The sequence below is a fragment of the Urocitellus parryii genome, chromosome 1 (assembly GCF_045843805.1).
Source record: "Urocitellus parryii isolate mUroPar1 chromosome 1, mUroPar1.hap1, whole genome shotgun sequence".
NCBI classification, from domain to species: Eukaryota; Metazoa; Chordata; class Mammalia; order Rodentia; family Sciuridae; genus Urocitellus; species Urocitellus parryii.
The window spans coordinates 1,458,575-1,479,456 of NC_135531.1; the positions used below are offsets into that span (position 1 = coordinate 1,458,575).

Here is a 20,882-nt window from a genome sequence, read left to right on the forward strand (position 1 = left end):
GACTCTTCCATTTGAACTACCTTGGCTGGTCTTCAAGAAGTGCCATGCTGTCTAGCAGCTGGTAACACAGTAGAAGATTGCCTCCTGCTGGCGGGTGAAGGCAAGTAGTGTCCCCATCAGCCCAACCAATTCTGAAATCCTGGTGGCTAGCACACACCGTTCCTGCTAAGGGAAGGTGCAGCCCTGGATGGTGGACCTTTCCTCCAAGTAGGAACTCAGACCCGCCTGCCTGGACTCCTGGACTCTGCACAGCTTCCCCAGCTATGTCCTTCCCAGAGGCTTCCATGTCCACTCCTGTCAAGGATCAGTGTTGCTTCCAAGACCCAACGGCCCTCCTGAAGCTTCCCTGACTCAACCCCACGGTTGCCCCTACTGGGTTTCTGATCTGTTGTGTTCCTCCAGGGGCTGAGTTCATTTTTATTTTAGGAGTCACAGGGCAGTACCCTAAACAGCTGCCCAGTTGTCTCTGGGTGGCAGTCATGACCAATGTGATGAGCTACCACCTGTTGCACATGTTGTCTGCCCAGTACCATACACTGGGCTACAGCAAAGGAGACAGCCCTGCCACCGTGAAGTGGGGGCAACAATGGGACATGAACACATGAAGAAAAAACAGGACAAAGAGCTGGTGCGGGGGGTAGGCAGGAGGTGAAGGAGAGGAGCTGTGGGCACTGGAGCTGGGGATGAATCCTGAGAAGCGGGGGAAACCCGAGGAGTGCGCAAGCCTGTGGGAGCCCTTGAGACAACAGGCAGGAGGGCAGTGGGAAGGGCCAGAATGCTGGAGCGGCCGGGTCAGGCCAGCAGTCCCTTCAGCAGTAAACCTGCCCAGGTGGGGACTAGTCCTCCTCAGAGCCCAGCGTCCACGCCAAGAAAAGTCCCGAGCGGTGCGCAGCCACCTCCCCCGGAAGCCCGACCCCACCCTGCCCGCGGGGGTGCGGCCTCTCCGCTCCCAGGCCCTTCCCAGCTGAATCCCCTGGCCAGGGCCCGGGCCCCGTGGTCCCGCCATGAGGTCCGGTATCGACGCAGGGTCCCAGCGAGGCCCCGCCCCGAGGTCCTGAGTGGCGCAGGGTCCCCGCCCCGAGGCTCGCGGGTCCCGCCCCAAGGTCCAGAAGTCCCAGTCCAGAAGCCCCGCCCCGAGGTCCCGTAGGTCCCGCCCCGAGGTCCCTGAGGCCCCGCCCCGAGGTCCTGAGTGGCGCAGGGTCCCCGCCCCGAGGCTCGCGGGTCCCGCCCCGAGGTCCAGAAGTCCCAGTCCAGAAGCCCCGCCCCGAGGTCCCGTAGGTCCCGCCCCGAGGTTCCGCCGTCCGGCCCTGAGGTCCTGAGTGGCGCAGGGTCCCCGCCCCGAGGCTCGCGGGTCCCGCCCCAAGGTCCAGAAGTCCCAGTCCAGAAGCCCCGCCCCGAGGTCCCGTAGGTCCCGCCCCGAGGTCCCTGAGGCCCCGCCCCGAGGTCCTGAGTGGCGCAGGGTCCCCGCCCCGAGGCTCGCGGGTCCCGCCCCAAGGTCCAGAAGTCCCAGTCCAGAAGCCCCGCCCCGAGGTCCCGTAGGTCCCGCCCCGAGGTCCCTGAGGCCCCGCCCCGAGGTCCTGAGTGGCGCTGGGTCCCCGCCCCGAGACTCGCGGGTCCCGCCCCGAGGTCCAGAAGTCCCAGTCCAGAAGCCCCGCCCCGAGGTCCCGTAGGTCCCGCCCCGAGGTTCCGCCGTCCGGCCCTGAGGTCCCGCCCCCAAGCCCCACACAGGTCCCGCCCCGAGGCCCCGCCCCGAGGTCCCGCAGGTCCCACCGGTAGGGTCCCGTGGTCCCCGCCGGCTCAACCCCCCCGACCTCCCGGTGGCCCGGGCCCCGCCCCCGGCCTGTCGCCGGAAGCGGAAGTTCCTGGTCCCCGTCCACTTCCGGTCGCCCCAGAGGCGGCGGCGGCGCAGTCCAGGTGAGGCGGGGCGGGGCGGGTCGCGCGGCCCGGGTCCCTGGCGAGGGATCCCGCCGCTCGCTCGGCCTTTCTCGGTCTCCGGCGTCCGCGGCCACCGGGGCCGGCAGCTGGGAAGGTGGGCGGCTCTCGGTGGGCGCCCCTCCCGGGCAGGGAAGGGCTCTGCCTGCCCACAGTGGGAGCCCGGCGGCCGGCAGCCGCGGGAACGCCCGTCGGTGGAGTCGGTTGAGCCCCGGTTGCCACGTGCTCATCAGGAGCCGCGCGTGGAGACAGTCCGCCCGGCGGCTGAGCGGGAGACTTGTGCTGGGGGGACGCGAGCTGTCAGCCCGAGTCCCTTTCCTCACCAGGGCCTGACGCCGCCGCCCACAGCGTGGACAGGGTGTGGGTGAGGGCTCCAGAAATGAGAAGCTGGCCCCGAGCCGGGGAGAGAGGTGCCTGGGAGATGACGTCAGGCTGGGTGAGTGGGCTTGGGTCCTGTGCAGACATCCCCTGTGTGTCCCTGTCTTGCCGCTGTGGGGGGCCCCCGTTTCTCCCTTAAGGTGAAATTTCCCACACTTCAGTTCCAAAGGTTTGTGTTCTTGTTAAGGAGTTCGTGACTCGAATTCCACTTTCCGGTTTCCTGGATTGAACGGTCCCTCAAACACTTTCCTGTGGCTCCATTGTGGTCATTGCTGTGGCAGTACTTTTGGGCCAGCACTTCCTTCTTCTCACACACCCACCCGTCTTGCACACAGGTTCCTTTGGATGTCTACTCGTTGACCATGAAGGAGACAGACAGGGAGGCTGTAGCCACAGCGGTCCAGAGGGTGGCTGGGATGCTCCAGCGCCCAGACCAGCTGGACAAAGTTGAGCAGTATCGCAGGAGGGAGGCTCGGAAGAAGGCCTCTGTGGAGGCCAGACTGAAGGTAGGAGACTTCACTCAGGCATGACTGGGCCATGTGTCTTGAGTTTCTGGTCCTTATTTGACATCATGGTGATTTCACCAAATTAGGTTGTGATGGAAGAGGAGGCAGAGCTGGACTGAGCAGCTCTTTCCAACAGTGTATTGCCAAAGCAGTCGATTCTCAAAGAGAACTGGAATGTTGTTGGCACCAAGGGAGCAACCTTGTTGCCTACCTGAAAGAGTCCATTTAGCTTTTTAAGCATTACCTGGAAAGTGACAACTGCTTGTTTATTTAAAGCTCTCTTGAAGAGTATCAGTAAAGAGAGTTTTGTTTAAATCATTTTAACGCTTACTATAGTGGACCCACAGACATTCTGTGGAAAATAGGTAGGCATGAAAGTGACCATGAGCTTGATGTGGTGGTGGCACTGTGGTCCCAGAAGGCAGGAAGTTGAGGCCAAAGGATGACTTGAACCCAGGAGCTTGAGGCCGGCCTGGGCAGCATTGCAGGATGTCTAAAAAATAGGGGGGATGCTGGGAATGTAGCTCAGTGGTGGAGCACTTACCTGACATGCATGAGGCTCTGGGTTCCATCCCTAGCACCACAGAAAAAAGAAAAAATGAGAGACAGGGAAGGAGTCATCCCTTTTCAAGCTATTTTCTGATTTGGATGGGCTTTCAAGTTAATTGCTCTGTGAAGGCAAGGTTTTATTAAAATAAACATTTAGTGTTATTATAAAATGTTAAGACTATGACCTTCTGCAGTTGACATGCAGCAGAATGTTTTTTGGGATTTTTGAGAGTGACCTTGAGGAAAGTTCATCCTAACACTGACCTGGCATTGAGTGTTCTCCCTTGAGAACTGTACACTTGCCCAGGGAGCAGTAGGCTTAATGTGGTAGCTGCATCATCAAAGCACCCCACATATTCTGCTCACTAATTGAGACAGCAGTTTTGTACTAATTTAGAAAGTAGTTTGGACTTGCTACATTTTTAGCCTGAATTTTTATCTGTTCTAGAAACTTGTGGGATTAACTGGTGATACTCAATAGTGACTTGGAACCCTCAAGTGATCATTGTGGCCAAATGTAACTGACACTCCTAGATGACAGCTGCTCCTACCATGGCTGATGCAGCCTGGTCTTTTCCTCACCTCCTGTCCCCCTGCATCTGTTTTCCATGCCCTTTACCTTATGGCTGGCATTGGGGCTGCCTCACAGTGTGGATCTGAGTCTCACCTGTGCAGTCAGTGTCACAAGGTCGCTGTCCTTCAGCTGAATCTGGTCTGGCTGGATGCCCCCTCTCCCAACAATGAAGAAATCTTGAGAATGTTCTCTGCCTTGATAAGCCCTGTCAAGAAATGAAAATGCCCAGGGAGAAAATGGGCTGTGTCCTTTTAAAGATGCATTTGATAATGGCCATGAGCCTGGCTGCCTCCAGTGGCACACAGCATTATAGGCCGAGGGGCTGGCAAGCATGCTGTGAATTGTTTGTAAATGCTGTGTTCCTAGAGAGCAGTGAAAAAAGTGGTCATGTGAGTTGGGTCCCTGTCAGTTTTAATCCTTTCTCTGACAGTGGCTGTTCTGGCTCCTTGAATTTGACACTCCTGAAGAAGGTCTGTCCATCAAGAAGCAGCATGTGGCCATCCCTGGCCTTGCTTACTCTATGGTGTCTCCCTGCAGGCTGCGATCCAGTCACAGTTGGACGGGGTGCGCACAGGCCTGAGCCAGCTCCACAATGCACTGACTGATGTCAAAGACATCCAGCAGTCGCTGGCCGATGTCAGCAAGGACTGGAGGCAGAGCATCAACACAGTCGAGAGTCTCAAGGATGTGAAGGATGCTGTAGCGCAGCACAGCCAGCTGGCTGCAGCTGTGGAGAACCTCAAGAATATCTTCTCAGGTGAGTGGCAGGTGGCGGGATGGTAACCGCCAGAAGGCTCACGAAGGCACCTTTCCACAGCCCACTTCATGGATCTGTCTTTACAGTCTTGAGAATTACTGTCAGACACGAATATGGTCTGATTGGGGAGGGTCCATGTATGCTGGAGGAGAGAGCATGTGCTCTCGGTTGTGCTCATGTTCCTTCTCTGTTTCCTACTTTTGTCTGCTTGTTCCGTCCATGACTGAGAGGAGGTACTGAAGTCTCCAGATGCTGCCACAGAAGACCTGTTTCTCTCTTTGGTTCTGTTAGTGTTTGCTTCATACATTTTGATGGTTTGTTAGTAAATGCAGAATTTGCATAAGTGCATAATTGTTTGCAGTTGTACAGTCTCTGCGGAACCTTCTGTGGATATGTGACGGCCTTCCTTTCTTTTGTCAACTTTTGTCTTGAGTTTTTATCCTTCAGTTAAATGCCCCTTTCAACCGGTTCTGCTGGTTCTTGTGCTTGGTTTGGTGCAGGCCCTTTGCCTGGGTTGTTGAGGCACCTGAGCCTTTGCCTGTCAGCACAGTGACTTCAGATGTCTCTTTAGGCAGTTTGCTTTTAAGTGTTAGTGTTCTTGAAAGTCTGGATTCCAAAAGTAGAAGGACAAGCAGATGAAGGGATAGTACTGGCCCTTTCTACCCCTGGAACTGCTGGAAGATGGGGGTTCCCACCTTCCCACCCGAAACTCTTCAGCAGGAGGAGTTCTGTAGTCCGTTGCACCCTTTGTGCCTACTCCCTGGTGATCAGGAGTCCCTTCAGCACTTAGAGCACACAGTCCCCATATTTGGAAGATAGTGCTTTGCCCATCCTGGCTCTTGAGAGGGGCTCAAGTTGCTTCTAGGCACATGCCCAGCCGGCTAACTGCCACACAGTGGGTGGAGTGTGGGCAGCATTGCTGTGCTAAGAGCTGAGATTGGCCAAAAATAACCCAATTTACCGTGCAGGCATCCTATGGGAGTTACTGGCCTTTAGCAGATTCTGGTGTTCAAAATAGTTAGGTCAGATTCTAGGTGGGGAGACAGAGACCTCAGGCTCTTTGTCCCGCTGTCTCACAGAATCCTGCACACAGCCTTGTATGTTTTTAAGGGACCAACTTGTACCTTTTCCCTAGTGCCTGAGATCGTGAGGGAGACCCAGGACCTGATTGAGCAGGGGGCGCTGCTACAGGCCCACCGAAAGCTGATGGACCTGGAGTGCTCCCGAGACGGGCTCATGTGCGAGCAGTACCGCATGGACAGTGGAAACACACGAGACATGACCCTCATCCATGGCTACTTCAGCAGCACACAGGGTCTCTCTGATGAGCTGGCCAAGCAGCTGTGGATGGTGCTGCAGAGGTCACTGGTTACTGTCCGCCGGGACCCCACCTTGCTGGTCTCTGTGGTCAGGATCATCGAAAGGGAAGAAAAAATTGACAGACGTATACTTGACCGAAAAAAGCAAACTGGCTTTGTTCCTCCTGGGAGGCCCAAAAATTGGAAAGAGAAGATGTTCTCCATCTTGGACAGGACTGTGACAACTAGAATCGAGGGCACACAGGCAGACACCAGGGAGTCGGACAAGATGTGGCTCGTGCGCCACCTGGAGATCATAAGGAAGTATGTCCTGGATGACCTTTTGGTCGCCAAGAACCTGATGGTGCAGTGCTTCCCTCCCCACTATGAGATCTTTAAAAACCTCCTGAGAATGTACCACCAGGCCCTGAGCACAAGGATGCAGGAGCTGGCGTCAGAGGACCTCGAGGCCAGCGAGATTGTGAGCCTCCTGACGTGGGTCTTGAACACCTACACCAGGTAGAGCCTGATGCGTTCTTTTGCCTAGAAGCCTGTGTGAGAATGTGTGGAGACACCTGTAGGTCTCCTGGGTGGTTTCCTGGGTAAGGCTTGGTGTCCTTGCTGTCTAAAGGCTTGTAAAGGGCCCCCTGGCCTACCCAGAGAGGCTTGGCCTGGAGCATGCTGACTGTGGTCTGAATGTCCTGTCTTTGGGTGTCTGGGTTCCATGTGAGCACCCCAGCAGGCACTTGGTTTTCTGTGCCCACTGTGTCTGGACATGCTTCCTCCCTGTGGCACCCTCTGGCAGGTTGCTGCTGCCTAGCTTTTCAGGTGGGAGCATATGACCCTATGACCTGCAATCACTGGGCAGGTGAGGAGACCACCAGGTTTTTGTTTCTTCTCACCCATACAGTGTAGCAATTAATCTTCTAAAAATTGGCAGTCATAAGTTAGCCACAGTGGTACATGCCTGTCATGCCAGCACTGAAGGATCACCTGAGCCCAGGACTTCAAGACCAGCCTGGGCAACAAGGGAGACCTGTCTCTGAATAAATAAACAGATAGCTGGCTATAGGCATGTACAGTTCTAGAAAAATGGGCACTCCTTTTACTTTTCAGCATGGGACTTTGTTTTGCACATGAGGGAACGCAAGCCAGGTGGTGTGCAGAATGGTGTGAGATGGCATCTGCAAGCAGTGGTGGGGATGGTCTGAGTCCTTGGAGATTGGGGAGCCAAGGGTGATGCTCTGTGACTTTGCATGGCTTCATGGACAGAAGCAGCATTTAGTAATGTGCTGGGATATGTGGCTTGACTTTTGCCCTTGTGGTTGCTGCTGGGGAGGAATTAAAGAAACCTTCCTGTTTATCAGCGAAGCTTATTCTCATGTGTGCCATGGTTCCCTGGTAGCTGCTTGTGGTAGTCTGTGCCCTTCAGCACAGATGTGTGAGAAAAATATCAGCCACCCCTGGGAATCAGTGTCTGTCAGTTTCACCGAGTAGTCCTGCACCTCCTTCCTCCTCTGGTCCCCACCATAGCCATGACGTGTCATAGTCACCCATTCTCTGTCCTTTACCCAGCGTAGTCTTGGCCTCAATGCACTGTGTGCTCCAGCAGCCCATGAGGCAGGGGGTGTTGTGATCCCCTCCCATGGTAGGTGAGGAAACTGAGGTGCAGAGGGAGTAATGTGCCCCTTTGCATGGCCAGCAGGTAAGCAGCGGTCATCACAGCTGGGGTCTGGCCCTCCCTACCTCTCGCCACTGGAAGGTGCACTTAGGGAGCTTACTCAGTTTTGTGTCTTGACTTTGTTTCTCCCTAACACACTGTAGCATCTCCTGTCCTTGGGAGTGTTCTCCAACCTGGCCACATGTGTCCCATCGGACTGTCCTGGAGAAGTCATGCTGAACACACTCATGCGCTGCAGCAGGGGTCTTGGTGCAAAAACCCCTCAGCTGAAAAAGTGTCAGTACTTGCAGAACCTCACAAAGCACGTTCTCACCCGAGAGATCCTGAACTTGGGTAGAGAGTGGACTAGTGTTAGTAACTGCTCGGCACTGTTCTGAACACCTGGAGAACATGGCACCAGGGCCTGTGAATTTTCTGAGTACTCAGACCTTGACTTGTAAGACCCCTGCACATGAACAAGTAGTAAGTGTCCCCTTAGAAAGCCTCCCTGGGACTTGGTTTGTCTCCATGTATTCTGCATGGCCAGCTGTAGCTTTTCTCTCTTGCTGATTTGTTTTGTCAGAAGTGCCAAGTGTCCCATGCCCTGGACTGCGCCCTCCTGCAGACATTGGTGACTCTAACTTTGGGGTCTTCTGTGCTCGTTGTGCAGGTTGCAGTTCTTGCTCGTTGTCTTCTTATAGAATGAAGTGTGACCATCAGCAGCCCTCTTGGCTAGTCCTGCTCTCAGATCCTGAGACACAGTGAAGGGAGCAGGGGATCTCAGCTTCCAAGGGCTTTTTCGTACCCTCAGCCCTGATACAACTGCAGCTGGCACAGTGGGATGAGGTCAGGGTCAGGTGACTTACATGGCCAACACAACCAGTGAGATGACATCATGGAGGGATCCTGGGTCCCTGAACCCCTTGCCTACAGTCTCCACAAGGCCCTCTGCTTTTTCCCCCAAGTTGTGGACCTTTTCCATGTGAACCAGACACACACTCACTTGAGAATGTTTTCTGGGTCCCTTGTTCATCTGTCACTTGCGGTTCTTACTATAGTGTGGAGATGATGGGGAACATGGAGCTGGCCCCAGAAGTGGATGTGCACTCCCTGGAGCCGTTACTTTCTCCGAACGTGGTCTCTGAGCTGCTCGACACATACATGTCAACGCTCACTGTGAGTAAAGTCTGGCCTGCAGTCCTAGAAACTGTCTTGGTGGCCACCTGTGAACTTGGGAAGAGAAGGGTAGCCTTTCATGGCCTGTGACTGTGCCTGTCTGGGGTGCCTGTCCTGTGGACACAGGAGCCTCTTCTTCTGCGGGAGCAGCCCATGCCATCCCAGTTAGACCCCCATGTCCAGATGGCTGTGGTGGTGCTGCCAGGTTCTTAGTGCTGATTCCTGGCTGGGGTAGCAGTTGGGGACCAAGGAACGGGGTCTGACTGCAGCTTCATAACCATTGGCCAGTCTCAGTAAGATGGGACGTCACGGTGTGCGTGTGCCTGGGCAACACAAAGGTGTGCTGAGTCTCATGGAGGTTCCCTGGGGCAGAGAGTCTTCTGCTGCATCCTGAGCTGGCCTGGTTGCTGTGTTGGGTTTAAGTGATTTGAGCTTGACCACGCGCCTGCCTGCCTATCTCTGGTCTTCTGACAAGTCTGGCCTTGTCTTCCAGCACAGTGCTCATCCATGAGGTCCCTGGTCCATTCTCCCTCTGTACTTGCAGCGAGGGTTTTGGTCTACCCACAGACACTGGTGTGGCTACTACACGCCCTAGCACTAGGGCCACTGGAGAGGGATCTTCTTTGGGGGCCTCTGCTTGGAAGCAGGGGTTGCCTGATGTGCTGCATATAGCCTATGCAATAGCTACACATGGCTGCAGGGGATCCTTGGACATAACTACCCACTCCAACCTTCCCTTCTCTTCATGATGCCAAACCTGTAGTCCAACATCATTGCCTGGCTGCGGAAAGCACTAGAAACAGACAAAAAAGACTGGAGCAAAGAGACAGAGCCTGAGGCTGACCAAGATGGGTACTACCAGACAACACTTCCTGCCATTGTCTTCCAGGTACAAGCCATAGGCTCCATAGACTGTTTCTTGGGTGGCTAGAAGGGTTGTGGGTCTCACCAATGGAGGCAGAGCTTAGTAAAGATGTTGAGAACCCTTAATGTCCGTCTCTGGAGTTAGGATCCAGGATCTGACCTGCCAAGTAGTCTTGCCCATGGTACCTAGGTTTTCCTGTGAAGGCTTTTGGGGTTTGAACCGGACCTAATTTTGTGTTAGTTGTATGTAGCTCTCCCGTTCTGAGTTTGCTTGTTTAAATATCCAGGATTTGTCTTCAAGTGCCACATGATTGAATTTAATCTGGGGAGTTTGGAGGAGGCCTACAGCAATAAAGATGCTTTCCTGTTCATGAGTCAGAGTGTTTGGTGTTAGACTCACCTGTGTCCTTACCATTAACTCACTTTCTGATGCCCGGCCCCCAAGCTGTGTCTTCTAGTTCCTCCTCTCCTCTCAAGGCAGGAGTGGGCTGGAGTTGTGCCTGGGAGGATGGTGTTGGTTGGGGTTCTACCTTGCCTTTCTTTTGGAAACTGACATTATGACACATGGATCATGACCAGAGCCTGGCACGCACTCTGGGCACCTTGCACTTCTCCGTCTCTCAGAGCCCAGCTCTCCTAGCTCCAGCATGGCCACCTCCTGATTCTTAAGAAACCTTCATTCCAACACCCTTAAAAGTGGGTGAGCGTGAATCACTTTGAGCTGCAGTGTGAGAGCTAGGACACTGATTTCCAGCCCAGCACCTGGGATCCACATGGCCCAGTCTCTTGACCTACCTGGCCCCACTCCCTGTCAGCCCTCTTCACATCCTAGTAGATTCAGTGGGAGAACTTGTATTCCTCCATAGAAACCAATCTGCAGGTCCCAACTTGGCTTGGTGCCGCCTAAGAAAGTTGTTTGTTTAAGTAACTTTATTTTCCTAGTGGTTCCTCTTTTTCTCTAATTTGGACTATCCTAGCAGATGGGCTTTATAAATGGGGAATGTGTACATCATATGAGATTGTTACTAGAATTCACAAGTTCTCCAATTTTTAGATGTTTGAACAGAATCTTCAAGTTGCTGCTCAGATAAGTGAAGATTTGAAAACAAAAGTACTAGTTTTGTGTCTTCAGCAAATGAATTCTTTCCTGAGTAGGTATGTATTTCTGCCAGTATGCTGAGTCTTATAAACTGTATTTTTAAAATTTAAAAGCAAAAATGCGTTGATTGTAATATGCTGCTGTTAAAATTAATTTAAGCCTCAAGATTCCCATAAGCCATTTTCTATTTTACTGAGAAATACAAAAATGTGGGGTGTGGTTGTGGCTCTGTGATAGAGCACTTGCCTAGCGTGTGTGAGGCACTGGATTGGACTCTCAGCACCACATATAAATAAATAAAATAAAGGTCCATCAATGGCTAAAAAATTTTTTTAATTAAAAAAAAAAAGGCAAAAAAGCATTGCAGGTTTTCTCCTAATGTTCCTTGGAATGGACCACACCGTTCCCTTGGGATCCTGGACCTGATGAGCACTGTAGCCAGTTGTGCTGGCAGAGTCCGGGTGAGTGACTGCCCTAAACATCGGTGTTACCAGCCCTCAGCAGATGGGACTCAAAGTGATCTTAGTGTGCCTCTCCCTCTGAATTGTTCTCGATGAAGATCTTTAAACCTAGACAGAAGAAGGGATGGCATTAAGTCTGTGTGTACCATCATCCTGGCTCAAAAAGCTCTTCCTTCCAGACCACTCCACCTGATCTGTTCCTCTTCCCCACCCCTCCCCCCATCTTCCCCCTCCCCCCTTTTCCTTCATCTCTCTCTCTCTGTGGCCCAAACATTGCAGCTGGTCGTGTCCTGTATTTTCAGCTGTAACCATATATGTCACCAGCTCACATATAGAAGGGCTCAGCTGACAGTGTTGGTGCTTCCTCTTACCTCAGTGGATGGGCTAGCAGTCTGCATGGCATATGGTCTGGGACACTGGGGCTGCCCTTTAGGCACTGGCCTGTGGAAGAGACAGACAGATCACAATCCCATAACATCTGTCTGTGGGGTCATCAGCCTCGTTCCTAAACTGCTGTTTACACTTGGACCAGGAGTCAGCTTCAGAGACTTGACTTGGTTCCCTCTTTATTACCCCATGTTGTAGTTTAGTGGACTCACATCTGTCCATGCACCCACGAGGGTACAGTCTAGCTCCCCAATCGTGCACCCATGGGGCTATGGCCCAGCTTCCCATCATGTACCCATTGGTCTTCTGGGAAGAGGAATTTCCCCTGACCAGTTTCATCTGTTTGGTTCTGGAGTCACATGTGGACAGAAGGGCAGAGCAAGCAGATGCCTACCTCTTATGGTGAAGCCTGTGGTGTCTCAGTTCTTGACATTTCAAAAATCTAAGTTTTTTCTTGTTATTGTTCGTGGTGCCAAGGATTGAATCCAGGTGCTCAACCGCTGAGCTATGCCCCAGTCCTTATATTTTGAGACACAGTCTCACAGGTGCCCAAGCTGGCCTTGACCTTGCGATTCCTCCTGCTTTAGCTTCCTGAGTCAACTCAGTGGGATTACAGGCCTGTGCCACCTTGCCCAGTTTGAAGTTCTTTTTTAATTTGATTTTTAAATTAAGGTAGCACTTTGAAAACGGACATTTTACACCTAGCATTTGATGTTTTCCTGATTACTTATAATCATGTATTTCACAACATCTTCATGATCAGGACCTGAACCAGATCACAAAACCTGACATAAAATTGTTTTTTAATATTCACTTAAAGCAGACAACTTTTTTCATTCATATGACCACCCAAGACCCATCCTGGTGCTGTTGGGCGTGAGGTCAGCATGGTCCTGGAAGCAGCTGTAGGGCACCTTTACTAATACTGTCATGTGGTTCCCAGATATAAGGATGAAGCCCAGCTGTACAAGGAGGAGCACCTGAAGAACCGGCAGCACCCACACTGCTATGTCCAGTACATGATCGCCATCATCAACAACTGCCAGACCTTCAAGTAAGTGGTGTGTGGAACGGGAGGAGAGTGAGCACACATGGCTACATCCCTGAACCCAAACCTCTTCGTTGCAGAGAGTCCATTGTCAGCCTGAAAAGGAAGTATTTAAAGGGTGAAGCAGAGGAGGGTGTGTGTCTGAGCCAGCCTAGCATGGATGGGATTCTAGACACCATTGCCAAGGAAGGCTGTGGCAGCCTGCTGGAAGAAGTCTTCTTGGACCTGGAGGTGGGCCTGGTTCCTGCTTCCTGGGCTGGGTAGAAGGCCTCTGTGCTGCCCCAGGGGTGGGGGTTCTGGCTTATCCCTCCATTCCTGGGCAGATCACAAGGGTCTCCATGCTGCCCTTTGGAACATACTACCTCCTGCCCAGTGTGGGTGCTGTACAGGACCTGAGCTATACCCCTATGTCTGCATTAAACCAGAGTGAGGGGCTTCCGGGGCTCCTGCTTACTTTGGATGACATGGGGTCCGTCTTAGGCACATCTGTGGAGACTCCCACTAAAGTTGAGGCATCAAGCTGCATGTGAGTTAAGAGATAGAGCAAGTGTGAAGAGACCATCCCCAAAGCACAGTGAGAGCACATGCACAGCCTGGCTCTGGGGTGAAGAGTGACACGCGCGCCAGCAAAACTTAGAGAGTGAATTTTGCCGTGGAAGACCTACCAGGCCATGAACAGGCAGGATCCACTGCATAGCACAGCCATGGCCTGGTGTTCCTGGGAGGCACTGGCAGAAACCCCTGTGCCTGCTAAAAGTAAAGCTGGGCATTACAGGTCCTGCTGGGAAGGGAGTATTACCCGTGGTTGTACAGCAGTGGAAAGGCACTGGCAGGCATCCAGGGCTGAGGAGGCATGCCCCGGCAGCCCTGGGCCATAGTTTAAAAAGGAGGAGGGGTTTACCTCTGAGACAATTTTAAAATGTCAAAAAGAGACATAAAAATTAACAAAGGACACAAATGATACAAAGTCATGAGGGTCCTCAGTGTGAAGCAGTGCCCAGTCCTGACCGCCAGGGAGGCACAGCTGAGGGCCTTCTTTTGTTCTGGGTAGAGCCGGATTGGTAGTCCTTGGAGGGCTGTTTGATTTGCATACATTTGAGTGAGGAGTTCTACTCAAGAAATTGGACGTGTAAAATGTGCATTTGTTGTAGTGTTATTTGTAATTGCAGATGTTCATCAGCAGAGACTTGGGTGGGTACATGATAGGGTCAGTGTCCACACAACAAGCGTGTGTACCCTAAAAGGCAGTGTGCGTGCAGGTACTTGCGCCTCTCACCTGCGGTTCCATGATATCACAAGGTTGTGTAACATACACTCCTGTTTTTAAGTACAGGTGTGCAGATTACACAGAAGTAGATATTTTACCTGACCATGAATTGCTGTTGTAATCAAAAGACAAAATCCTCCCAAATCACATGACCCCAGGCATTTTGTGGGCTAGGATTTCTGTGACCTGTCTCTGCTTTTCAGCAACATCTGAATGAACTGATGACAAAGAAGTGGCTGTTGGGGTCGAACGCTGTGGACATCATCTGTGTCACTGTGGAAGACTATTTTAACGATTTTGCCAAAATCAAAAAGCCTTACAAAAAGGTAAGGATGTGGGAGGGCTTATCTCAAGTCTGGTTAATCTGGGGAGGGAGGCGGCATAGTGTATGCACAGTGGTCTTTTATGCCTTTTCCTTGTCCACTTCCTGATTTTAAAGGAAAATCTTCTAGCTCTTTGTCTTTAAGAGTGACAGCCAGGTGCAGTGGCAATGCCTATAATCCCCACAACTCAGAGCCTGAGGCAAGAGGATCACTAGTTCCAAGGTGGTCTCAGCAACTTAGGAAGACTCCCTCTCAAAACCAGTGAGAAAGGACTAGGAATGTAGCTTGGTGGTAAAATGCCCCAGGTTCAGTCCCTAGAACCAAACAAGCCCCAGAAGTGATTTGAACAGGGAGACCATGTGCTTCAAACTGACCAAGCTAATTTGGCCATCCTTGTTGGCCGTTGGGAGATCTGCTAGAAGTTGGTGAGGCCCTTGTGTCCACACCCCATCTCTGTGCCTGTTGTTAAGAGCATCGAAGGCCAGTATATGTTTGCAGTGGGCAAAAGACAGCTCCAGGCTCCACAGCTTTTTTCTCAGACAAAGCAGGGACATGAGACAGTTCTGATGAGGCCAGGACTCAAGTGCCACACCAACAGCTTATGGGTAGAGCCTACACACCCTTGATCTCGGGCTCCGACACCCACAGTGAGCCTCATGATGAGGGTGGGACCTTCTGGACTCAGAGCCCTCGTGCTCAGTGCCCTGCTGTGGGTGAGAGTCACCTGTGCACCATGGGGCACAACACTGTTTTCAGAAAGGGATACAGTGGAAAGAGAGAGCTGCAGTCTCCTGGCCGGGGGAGGGAGGGACTCCAGAGAGGCTGTGTGTGGGTGTATGTGCATATGCTAATTACAAGTGCATGTGCACATTTGCCATTCCTGTATGCGGTATGTGTGTCATACACGTATGTATTGCACATATGTATACACACCTGTGTGTACTTATGCATGTGCAATGCATGTGTGCTATGTGTAGGATGTGGAGGCATGCGTGTTTGATGTTTACACAAGTGTTTTATGTGTATGCTTATGGTGGCATATGTATTGTGTGTATTGCATATGTGCATGTTGAGCATGTTATATTGCATGTGTTTTGTGTATGCATGCATGCATAGGTAGTTTTACATGTGAATTGTACACTTGTATATTTTGTGTGCTGTGTGCATATTCATGTGCATGTTGTGTGTGTTGTTGCACATATATACGTAAACATGCTGTGTGTTGGCCACAAACCGGGCTTTCAACAGAGTTCTCCTGCCTGTCAAGCTTACATTAATTTCTATAAGCCACAGTTACTTTTCAGACTAATCTGGTTGGTTTTAAATCTTTTTGCCCACATGCTTTTGTTCTTTTTCAGCATTTGTAGGTATTCTTCAGTGGGTGTTTGGCACCCTCTCTCAGCCAGTGGTGCATGCATCTGCAGGGCTCTTGGAGCCCTGGGGCCTGAGGGAAGGGGCTGTCGTCCAGGGAGGCTGGTGCTCTCCTGGGCACACTGCCCCCTTCCACGGCTGACAGTATTGCCATAGGGGTTGTACAGCTGAGGGTGACCACTGATGCCTCTCTCCAGGCCTTGTCACCTGTGGCAGGCACTGTCTCTCTGATGAGCCTGACCACCTGTGTTGGGCTTCCAGCCCTCTCCTCCCTGTGATGCCCTAGGTTTTGCTTTATTCATTTGTATCCTTCCTGGGACCCCCAGGTAGCTGTGCCATGTGTCCCAGGGCTCTTCTTTTCTGGGAAGTCCCTGTCATTGTTCAGATGTAGCATTGCTGGGACCAGCACTGACCTGAAACCATGGGACATGTGCTGCATGTTTGGCCCACACAGGGTCCTACAAATCCTTCTGGTCTGTACCCAGGCCTTGCCCCTGCTGAGCCCATGCTCATTTATGGGGTGAGATGCTTGCAGCCCCAAGATTGCTATCAGCTCAGGGAGCATTCATGTTCTGGAACCCCCAAGAGTGCTGTGGGCCTCAAGGAGGGGTCATGTCCTGGGAATCTGGGGAGGGCTGAGGTCAGCAGTGCTGAGCTGGCCTAGCCTCTTGAGCCTGCTTGAACTTGTTCCTGCAGAGACTGTTCGTCTCTGGCTATGAGTCAGATGGTGTGGGAAGTGAGTTCCTGCCCGGGCACATGTTTCTGCCTGCTTTCAAGGATGGATCTGTGTGGTGGGTGCCCTCCCCACCCATGTGTGCCAGTGCTGCAGGTGGCCTGTGCTGGCCATTGCTTGCTGTGTGCTGTTGGGAGCCTCAGGGCATTGTGGATCTAAATTGGCTGAGTTGCCAGCAAAATATTGCCAGCAATCTTGATGGAAATAGGAAGAATGGGCTGCAGCCTGGTCCCATGTCACCCAGGTTTAAGGAGCACGACGAGTCTGCCAGAGCAGCAACTGCAGCTGACCGTTTTTCTCTCAGAGGATGACTGCCGAGGCGCATCGACGTGTGGTAGTGGAATACCTGCGGGCTGTCATGCAGAAGCGCATCTCATTCCGGAGTGCCGAGGAGCGCAAGGAGGGCGCTGAGAAGATGGTCAGGGAGGCCGAGCAGCTCCGCTTCCTGTTCCGGAAGTTGGCTTCAGTGAGTGTCTCAGGAAGTCTGTCAAGAGCTCACGGCAGGTGCCATGCATAGGATCTGGTCCTTCTCTGTCTGGCTTTCAGTTTCCAGCCCCAAGCCATTTTAGGCCAGTAGGTAGGAACCAGTTGCATTAGCAGGAAGGCAGTTCTTCCTCCCTAGGGTCGGTGGGACACAGCCCACCTGGCTTCATGGTTGAGAGACATATTAGCACAGAGGCCACTGTTAGCTTCCTAGCAGCCATGACTCGATGGTACAATGCTCCCTTCCCATCCTCTGCCCTTGCCTGTGACCTGTTCTATACTATGCTGGTTGCCACCTGGTCTGCAGCCCAGGATGTGACCAGGCACTCCTCACCCCAGGCTCCGCAGCTGCATGAGCAAGCCAAGTAGTCACACAAGCTCAGCTCCCCTTTGGAATGAACCTTGAGGTGTTCACAGAAAGAGCAAGGTGTTGGCCAGGAGAGAGGGTGGGAGGTGTCAGGCTAGCCTCTGTTCCTGCAACCAAGGGCTGCCTTCACCCTGCTGCTGTTGTCCAGGGGTTTGGCGAAGACGTGGATGGTCACTGTGACACCATCGTTGCTGTGGCTGAGGTTATTAAGTTGACGGACCCTTCCCTGCTCTACCTGGAAGTCTCGACCCTGGTCAGCAAATATCCAGACATCAGGTAATAGCTGTGCACCTTCCTGTTTGAGCTGGGGAGCAGCTGCCATGCCCAGTGTCACTGGGAAGAGGAGGAACACATACTTGTCCAACTGGGTGCCTGAGGGAGGTGGCCAGGGCACCAGTGTGTCCTCTGCCTAATGCCTCTTGCCTAAGCCGAGGCCCATATATTCCTGTGTGGCCCATCCCTGATGCTGTGGGGCAGAGGCCGTGGAGAATGTTCCAGCTGGACGCTTCAGAGGATGGTGGGGTAGAGAAGGCTGGGGTCATGTGCGTAGCCCAAAAGGAGTAGGTTATATCCGTCCTGTGGTGCTTTGGGGACCTAAGAAAGAAAGCCCACCTGCCATACATGGCCCAGACACTTTCCTGCACACGTGATCTTGTTGGTCCCCAGCCTCAGGCGGAGGAGGGGGAGGACCTTCCACCTTGAAGCCAAGTACAGCTGACTCCGTTGAGGCCCCTCCTCTCACTGCCGCAGCTCTGTTGCAGCAAGAACCCCCTGGGGCCCCCCTAGTTAGCAGTGTTAAGCCACCAGTTACAGATGCAGCCTTTGGCACCTGTGGTTGGAGAGACCACCACCAGCTGAGACTCAGTTTCTCTGAGAAGGAAACGCTGCCCTTTGTCTGGGGCCTGAGCAACTGCCCTGTGGGGGCGAGGGGGGGTGGAGCAGGTACAGGCTGACCCCTAGAGACAACTATGTGGGGGACAAGGGAGGGCAGAGTGGGACAGACTGACCCCTGTCCAACCCACAGAGACGACCACATTGGTGCACTGCTGGCCGTGCGAGGAGATGCCAGCCGGGACATGAAGCAGACCATAATTGAGACGCTGGAGCAGGGCCCTGCACAGGCAAACCCCAGCTACGTGCCCATCTTCAGGGAGATCACCGTGCCGAGTCTGAATGTGGCCAAGCTCCTCAAGTAGCTGCATTGTCCTGGCCTGTGCACGTCACTGTGGCTTCACCTCCTTACCCTCACACACATTAAAACAAAACCTACTCCAGGCCACATTTGGTGGTCAAGGTGACATGTACTTATCTGCTCTGGTGCCCGGATGCACATGATGTGAAGTGCTGGGGCGTGATTTTGTTGTGGGTGTTCTACCCCAGGAACATGCTCTGTGAGGACTCTTCTGCCAATGAGACCCTCTTGCGGCTTGTGGTGGGAAGGTGTAGTGGGTGTCCCCTGGTTCTCCCGGGGTCTGGTCTCCCTGTGTGGGAAGGTGTGGTGGGCATCCCTCATTGTCCCCACGTGGAAAGGTTTTACCCTGGCCTTCCTGAAGGTGCTTGACTGGTTCCTCAGTCCTGTACATAGGAAAAATCAGCTGCTGGTCCCAGTTAGCCTGCCCAGTGGTCAGAGCCCGCATGGGCATGCTACCAGGTCAGGTGAGCCAGTCATGTGGGATGAGCATGTCCTGAGTGCTGGTTTTGATAAAGGCATGTATGAAAATAGTGTCTGGAATACATCTCTGGGTCCGTGAGTCACTTATTCTTGGTGCAGAGTCCCTAAAATTCTTTTTCCCTGCATAGCTCCCCCTCTACAGCCTCACCTCCACTGGCAGCACCCTCTGCATGTTCATCTTCAACGTTACTTGAAAGGATGGCAAGCCTTGTGTCCTTGCTGTCCCTGTGCCATTGTCTGAGAGCCAGCTGCCCACTGCTCAGCACAGCAGCATTGCCACCAGCCCTTCACATGGAGCGGTCACCCACCCTCGTCACAGAGCCTGGGAGGCTGGGCTGTGGGCATCTCACCTCTGGAGGGGACTGTGGGCCTTGCATGGGAGAGTGCTGTTCCTGTCTCACAAAGGCAGAGCTGTATTCCGCTTTTATTCCATTCTCACAAGATGTGGGAAATTCGCAGGCCTTGTTTGTTTGAAAGAATCAAAACCTAAGTGGAATCCAATAACTGAACATGGAGGGTTATGGAAGATACGGCCTTCCTGGCTGCATTCAGCAAGCCTGTGCCCTTGAGTGCCTGTCTGCATGCCTTCAAGGGTGTGTCCTATGCTGGTGAAGTCTCAGCATATGTGAGCTTCTTCACGCCCTTACAGGAATGAAGGACACTCCTATCCCACTGAGAGTCCTGACTCCAGGCTGCCGTGGGTGTCCAGGTGGACATTCAGAACAGCAGTGTGCCCACATGGCACCTGTTGGCCCTGCTACTGTTGCTCTTCAGGACCCCTGAAAGCTAAGCATTTGACTCCTGGCTCTGCCTGCAGACACAAGGTGTGAGCAGTTTTCCAACAGCAGGACAGTGTGATTTTTGGAGGTGGGATGCTGGCTGGGGTCTGCCGGAAGCCATGGGTGGCACCAGACCACCCACATCCTTCTGGGTGGGCAGTATTCATCCTGACACTGGGGCCAGCCCTCTCCTGGCCACTCAGTGGAGAATGCCCACATACAGGCCTGGACAGGCAGCACTCAGCCAAGAGCCCAGCTGCCCCACCAAAGGCCAGTGTCTGCTTCCTGCCCAGGAGTCTGGCTTCTGAGTGCCAGCGGGGGAGAGGGACCCAGAGGGAGCTTGGGAGGCTCCTACAGCATGCCCACTCATCTTAGGATTGTACTCCATCCAGGGGTCATCAGTTAGGGAGGGAATTCCACAGCAGCAGAATTCCTTGATTCTAGGTCATCGGTGGGCAGAAGCCAAGGACGTATTCCTAGGTTGCTCATGAGACCAGAGCACCTCACATTCCCATCCTCCTTTCATGTCTGTACAGTGCACATTCCAGCTGCTTCCTGTAACCTGCACACCCCAAAATAGCCCAAATATCTGTCAAGAAGAGGCTGGTGGGCAAAGCCCCCTCTGTTCAAAAGAATGGATGAACATCCAGGCACATACATACCTGGGGCACTGCAGCCCAGCTGCCCACACCCCAAGCCAAGGGGAAACTAGAGAAATAGCCACCTCTGCTCACACACCTTCCTCATTGTGATAGGCAGAGTTATAACCCCCCAAAAGAGAAGTCAAGGCCTGTCACAGTATCTTAGTGTAAGTGGAAACGGTGGTACTTGATGGGGATAGGTCAAGGTGAGAGGAAGTCATGTGGGGGAAGGGCAGAGGCCTCTTGGCAGCCACTGGAGCCAGGAAGAGCCCAGAGAGGACCCCCCCCCCCTGCTGCACTGCCTCCAGGCCTGCAGGAGTGACCTGGGAGCCCCCAGTCTGTGGTTCTGGTTCATTCACATTCACTACTATATCTTTGAGGTGGCTGTGAATTTACCACTTACTCGTCTCTTATAATCAGTGTCTGTGGACTCTGCTATGCAATTTTTATTAATAAAATTTAAAAGTGCATCTGAGACCTAGATCTTATATCTGACATGCTGGAGGCTCCACCTACAAGTGTGGCAGGTGCACCCATACCCCTGCCTCTGTACCATC

General features: G+C 53.0%; 1 protein-coding gene across 2 annotated transcripts; it reads left to right on the forward strand.

Moving 5' to 3' along the window:
* The first annotated feature begins 1,877 nt into the window (after positions 1-1,877).
* Exoc3 (exocyst complex component 3) lies at positions 1,878-18,955 on the forward strand. Of its 2 annotated transcripts, none has more exons than XM_026381441.2 (13): positions 1,878-1,914; positions 2,646-2,816; positions 4,477-4,696; positions 5,832-6,513; positions 8,713-8,830; positions 9,594-9,719; positions 10,749-10,849; positions 12,585-12,695; positions 12,770-12,920; positions 14,160-14,282; positions 16,688-16,849; positions 17,382-17,509; positions 18,258-18,955. In XM_026381441.2, the coding sequence occupies exons 2-13, from the start codon at positions 2,673-2,675 to the stop codon at positions 18,427-18,429; spliced, it is 2,238 nt and encodes a 745-aa protein (XP_026237226.2). In that variant the 5' UTR covers positions 1,878-1,914; positions 2,646-2,672; the 3' UTR covers positions 18,430-18,955. The 2 variants fall into 2 exon arrangements, with proteins under 2 accessions (XP_026237226.2, XP_026237224.2); XM_026381439.2 differs by having other exon boundaries at positions 1,890-2,368.
* The last annotated feature ends 1,927 nt before the right edge of the window (positions 18,956-20,882 follow it).